The 5,954-nt window shown below is 48.6% G+C and overlaps 1 protein-coding gene across 1 annotated transcript; it reads right to left on the bottom strand.

Moving 5' to 3' along the window:
* Positions 1–308: 308 nt before the first annotated feature.
* Positions 309–4,940, bottom strand: SRSF6 (serine and arginine rich splicing factor 6). The gene is made up of 6 exons (XM_061441894.1): positions 4,740–4,940; positions 4,376–4,524; positions 2,823–2,950; positions 2,390–2,598; positions 1,959–2,048; positions 309–1,838 (listed from the first exon to the last, which is right to left on the bottom strand). The coding sequence occupies exons 1-6, from the start codon at positions 4,844–4,846 to the stop codon at positions 1,475–1,477; spliced, it is 1,047 nt and encodes a 348-aa protein (XP_061297878.1). The 5' UTR covers positions 4,847–4,940; the 3' UTR covers positions 309–1,474.
* Between the last annotated feature and the right edge of the window lie 1,014 nt (positions 4,941–5,954).

Raw genomic sequence — 5,954 nt, 5'->3', positions numbered from 1 at the left:
TTTGAACACGCATTCGATGTGCTCCTTGTGCCTGGTGCAATTCATCTACACAGATGGGCAAAATTCTGAGCAGTCAGGGGTGCTGCTTCCACATCCAGTCACACTCCAAGGAAGGACAATGTGTTAGGCCAAAGGGTGCTTGGCTGGCTAGCTGGTCTCAAGCACAAAACCAAGTGCATTTCCAGAGCTCCCAAGTCTCTTACTAAAACAAAGAAGTTACTCCAGCAAAAGAGGTAAGTAGGATAAACTGTGATTTCCCCAGCATGAGGCAGAAAAAGAATCCCATTACACTGCAATAAACACAAGAGTTTGAGTCACCGATTTAATTTTATACAAGTCAAACTACACGTTGTATAAAGAGTACAAGGCAGTTCTAATGTTCGCTATTGCATGTTACAAAAATCAATTTAGCTAGAAAGGGGATTTTTTTGATGAGTCCTATTCCACAATTTGAGTTGGCAACTGTGGTTCAGCAAAGCCTTTGTTAAGACTAGAACTCTAGCTCAAAGACTACATTTCCCATAAAAGTTCAGACTTACACACAATAGGATTATAGTTCTCATCTGAAGCAAAAAACGTTAACATAAATGAGTCAAAAAGGAGGGAAGACAGTGTTATTTTAGCTAGTTTTCATATCCAATAGTTATTTAGAGGCTGACAAACCATATGACATACTAGTGACTTGGACTACATCCAAGAGACACATGAGTGTCTGACAACAGTGACACTGACACTCAAGGGGAAAAAAAAAAAGTCAGAAAGCTTTCCTTCTTTCAAGTAGGAAACACAGGGGGGTTCAGCAATACTGTATGATACAGGTTCCAGAGTACCTTTATTACCTTTAATACAGTCACAGTATTGGGGTGGGGGAATGTTCTTTTGGCAAGTTAAGATACAACACACTCCAACTTGGGTTTATTGCTCATCTAAAATCTTCCCAGTATTGTTACCGGTTTATGTAGTTTGCAGCCTGCTTCCACAACTTAAGCTGAAACAGAATTCTCTGAGCTGACCAGCAAGGCAATCCTGCCCTTGGCAGCAAGCTGGAACCTATAAGCTAATGATATCCATAGTTCTAAGACCATGAAGCAAGGAAAAAAAAAAAAGAAAAAATAATGATAGTTTAAAAAAAGCCCAGATTTAAGCCTGTTTATATTCAGTTTATTTTTCTTTATAAAAAACCACTCTACATTTAAGAGTAGTTAAGTTACTCCTGTGGAAATGCTATAAAATCAAAGTTTTAGCTGAATTTCTACAAAAGGGGGAGTTTTAGTGCTTTATACCACCATCCGAGCTCTTAATTTCCAATCTGGGATACAAATTAAACCTTTATGCCTCAACTTAGTTCTTAGGCCATTTGCTCCTGCAAGAGAAAAAAAAATCCCAACCTCTCAAGTACTAACATAACACTAATGGCCTGACAAGTAGGAAAGTGTTCCATAATAGTGTGCAATGTAAGAGGAGAGTTCTAGTCTTAATCTCTTGAACTAGATCTTGATCGTGAGCGAGATTTTGAACGAGATCTGGAGCGGGACCTCGATGCAGCTCTTTTGGGTGGTGACTCTGAACGAGCCTTGGCAGATGGCTGCTGCTGCGGAGAATTGGAACGAGACCTACTCCTTGACCTGGACTTAGACTTAGCATCTCCTTTACCATTTTCTTTGGGAGATCGAGACCTGGACCTGGATCTGGATCGAGACTTCTCAGACTTCTCCTTGGATCTGCTGTGAGAGCGTGAACCCCTGTCAGACTTGGGTTTTGATTTGCTCTTTGATCTAGACTTCCTGCTTTTAGATCTGGAACGTGAGCGGTCTTTGCTTCGTGACCTGGATTTAGAGCTTTCAAAAAGAGACAAAGTTTATTCTACATGAACTGAAGTGTACTTACAGCAGTTGGCAGTATCTATCAATGTATAAGCAGCAATTCCTGTACTAACAGAAAACAAGGGATCAACTCACCGAGAACGGCTTTTGGAGACACTACGGGACCTGCTGCGGCTGCTCCTACTTCTGCGACTTCTGCTTCTAGACCGTCGTCTAGAACGTGACCTAGAAACACGGAATATGTAATTTATTCCTCATTCCTTGCCTAGTGTGCTCTGCTATCTAACACAGAAAGGCTGCCCAGGAACTTCTAAACAAGTATGGCCACATCAAGTTGTACTATCAACACACCTGGATCTGATACACTGTCAATTAATTGCATCTGATGCTTTACATGTGAAAAACTCTCAAACCTGTCTTTACTGTATGTAGAGTAACTCTTTCTACATTCTTGAGCATCATCCTCTTCCTAAAGCAGCTGAAGGCCACTCCCGCCTGTAGGGCTACCCAGACCCATTTTTAGCCCGAGTAACTTGATACATAAACTGACTTGTCCCAGAAGTTACCTTGACCTGCTGCCAGAGTATGATCGCCTATGGCTTGACCGTGGCTTGTCTTCAACCAGCCTGATCTTCCTCCCATTTATCTCTGTGCCATCCAGTTTGTCCAGAGCACGCTTCATGTCAGAGTAGGATCGGAACTCAATCACTCCTTCATTTGTACGCTCTTTGTGAGCATCTGCATAGGTTACCTCACCAGCTTGCCTCATGAAATCCTGCAAAGAGTAGATGAAGAGTTGCATAACTATTCGCCACACTCTTCACAAGTACATGAGCTTAAGACAAGTCTCATCAAACACAGAAGCACTAATTACATGTAAATATTCACACACAAGTATCTCAATTATTTCCACCTAAATCAAAAGGAACATCAATTTTAAAGGAAGCCATTGCTTCCTGCTAGTCACAACAGGCTCCGTGGTGGAACATTAATACATACTTTCAAATCCTGCCAACTACAGCGACTGGAAAGGTTTTCAACAATCAGTCTGTATTCTGTACGAACAGGCGGTCCGTATTTATCTCTTCCAGATTGTCTCCGACTGCTATATCCGCCACCACCCCCACCTTTATTGTACAAAGAAATAAAGTTAGATTGTCTCCTAGCATGAAGAAAACTAAATGTTCTGAAAAAGTTAGTTAAAACAGTTATATTTACTGGAGTAGGACTTTATTTCTCTAAGCCTCCAATAAACTTTGCAATTTTGCCATGATCTACATTAATGGCAAATCAAACAGACTAAAATCCTACAAGTCTGTGCTCCTAAGTTCTGTTAGAGAGTGACTGCTCCTTATTAGATTCACCTTGCTAAGTTTTATTTTACAGAACATTGTAAAATATAAAACTTAACTGATTACATGCATTTCTACAATTTACAAAAACGTTTACTAGTTACACTAAGTACTTACATCACAGTATGAGGTTTTTGGTGGTGGTTTGGCCACAAAACACGCAAGGTAACAGTCACCTAGTTCAGTTTAACCAGTTTTGTCTAACCCTTGGAATCCTCACCATCACCCTGCGTCTAATGGCAAAAGGCTGCTGTCGTCATGGCTTCCGGTAAGGTCAGCCAAAGGGTCATAGGGCAAGGGTCACACAATGTATGGAAAAGCCATGGCCAATCAGGAAAGGCAGTCATCTTAGCCTCAGTGGACACAGCCTCAGCCCCACTGGTCACTTTTAAATTGAAACATCAAGGACTTGTTAAAAAGTTTGAATTGAACATGCAACAATTTTAAACAACATACATTTGATTCTTCTTAAGACAGAACCCCGCCCCCCCCAAAACACCAAGCTCCTAGTGATAAACCAAAGTTGAGCCTCAGTACTTTGAGGTTACAGTATGAGGCTGGTTCAGCTCTATATAGCTCAGCTCAAGAAGCTACACGAATCAGCTGAACGTGGAACTATTGACAATATCCCCCACTCAGCCCAACAGATTCCTACTTGAAAACCTCCCCCCACCCCCTCTATATATTCAACTGAAACATTCACAGCTGAGTGCTTCCACCCCAATTATGCAACAGTATTTATTAATGTAAGTGATGCGACATCACCGTTCGATTCAAATACTCCCCAAGAAAACAGAAGCTCTAAAATTAGCAGAGCATTCCGCTTGTAATGAACAAGAAACCTTTTCTAGAAGGCCACAACTTTGCAGCCACAATTGCCCTCTAATCTCCCAACCTATCTGCCCTCTTAAGTTTCTTAGGGGATACCCAAGTGCACGGCTGGTGCCAGGAAGAACGTTTGCGGCGCTAGGCCTGCAGCTTGCTCCCTGCCATGCACCGGGTACCCCCCCCGCGCCGTGCTTCCCCGAAATAGCAACCCCCCCTTTCCCCCGCTCCGCCCCAGCCCGCGGGACTCGGTCCCATCGCTCCTTCACCCCCGGCTCTGCCCTGCCACACACACAGCCGAGCCGCCTCCCCTCGCCTCCCGCCCCTCGCCCGCATTAGCCTCAGAACCACGCAGAAAGACGGGCCCGTACTCACTGCGACTACTGTAGCTATACCCGTCCCTGTCGCGGCGGGGGCCGCGGGCGTGCTCCACGATCACGCGTTCCCCGCACAGATCCTTGCCGTTCAGCTCATAAACGGCATCATCGGCGTCTCGGGAGTCCTCGAACTCCACGAAGCCGTAACTGCAGGAAGAAGAACGGCGCCATCAGCCGCCCGCAGCTCCGGAGCCAGGACAATGGAGCCGGCCCCGCCGCAGCGCCCCCGCTCCCCCCGCGCCGCCGCCATCTTGAGCGGGCGCCACGCGGCAGCGGCCCACAACATGGGGGAGGGAGGAAGGCCCCGGGCCGGGGAGGGGAGCACGGGCCGCGGGGACCTCAGGCCGCTGGACGGCGCTCACCCGTTTTTGAGGTCGACCTCGAGCAGGCGCCCATAGCCACTGAAAAAGCGCTGGATGTCCTTCTCCCGGACGTGGTAGCTCAGGCGGCCGATGTAGACGCGCGGCATGTCCGCGGCGGAGGGGAAAAGGGAAGGAAGGGGAGAAAAGAGAGAAAGGGAGGGAAGGAGGTAGAGAGAGGCGGCGAGCGGAGCGGGGCGCGGCGCTCAGACCCCCACGGTACCCCGCCTCCGGACCGCTCCGCACCACAATGACGCGCCCGCCGCCCGCCTGCGCTTTTATACCGAGAGGCGGGGCAGCGGCGCGGACGTCAATGCGTGGCTGGGAGGGAGGAGCGGAGCGCGGTGCCTACGTCATCACGCTCTCGCGAGCGGGCGTTGGCGAGCTACGGGCTGGCGAGCCGAGAGGGGTGGCTACGCGCATGCGCGGGTCCCTGTACGTGCGCTCCTGAGGGATGCTTTGCGCGATGCGCATGCGTAAAGTGGGCGGTTGCGGTGCTGTGCTGTGCTCATGCGCGGTGGAGTAAAACAGCCCCGAGTTAGCACGTTTCATGTCCTGGTTGGCCTTTGATGTGCGTTCTGAATTAGCAAAGGCGTCCCAGTACATTAATGAGCTCACGGTTTCAGTTTGCTGGGCCTCGCATTGTGTTGCTGTTTTATAGTGTGTACTGCGATGTGTAGATGTGATACAATGCAAATGTAGGGACGTGGTTACTCTACTTCTAGGCCGCCAGCCTAAGGACCGGGAGTTGTGGTGGTGAGGCCAGAGGAGGCGGCGGAGCTGCTGCGAGGGCTGGAGCAGCTCTGCTCTGGAGCCAGGCTGAGAGAGCTGGGCTGGGGCAGCCTGGAGAAGAGAAGGCTCCTGAAGGGGAGACCTGAGAGCAGCTCCAGTGCCTGAAGGGGCTGCAGGAAACCTGGAGAGGGGCTTTGGACAAGGGCCTGTAGGGACAGGCCAAGGGGAATGGCTTTAACCTGACAGAGGGGAGACTGAGATGAGCTCTTAGGCAGAAGCTCTTCCCTGTGAGGGTGCTGAGGCGCTGGCACAGGGTGCCCAGAGAAGCTGTGGCTGCCCCATCCCTGGCAGTGTTCAAGGCCAGATTGGAGGAAGCTGCTCCAGTGGAAGGTGTCCCTGCCTGTGGCAGGGGTTGGAGCTGGATGAGCCTTAAGGTCCCTTCCAACCCAAAGTATCCCATGGAGTCTGTGATTTTTCCCAGCTGCA

This window comes from Pezoporus flaviventris, unplaced genomic scaffold (genome assembly GCF_033815535.1).
Source record: "Pezoporus flaviventris isolate CSIRO_AGI_PZ_B2104156 unplaced genomic scaffold, CSIRO_AGI_Pfla_v1 ptg000213l, whole genome shotgun sequence".
NCBI classification, from domain to species: Eukaryota; Metazoa; Chordata; class Aves; order Psittaciformes; family Psittacidae; genus Pezoporus; species Pezoporus flaviventris.
Note: the sequence above shows the minus strand (reverse complement) of the source record. Positions and strands in the feature narration are given on the sequence as shown.

Coding starts and splice junctions, on each gene's coding strand:
- SRSF6 (XM_061441894.1), bottom strand. CDS start 4,846: ATGCCGCGCGTCTACATCGGCCGCCTGAGCTACCACGTCCGGGAGAAG. Junction 4,525..4,739: donor GAGGTCGACCTCAAAAACGG/GTGAGCGCCGTC, acceptor TTCTTCCTGCAG/TTACGGCTTCGTGGAGTTCG. Junction 1,839..1,958: donor GTCTCCAAAAGCCGTTCTCG/GTGAGTTGATCC, acceptor TCTTTTTGAAAG/CTCTAAATCCAGGTCACGAA.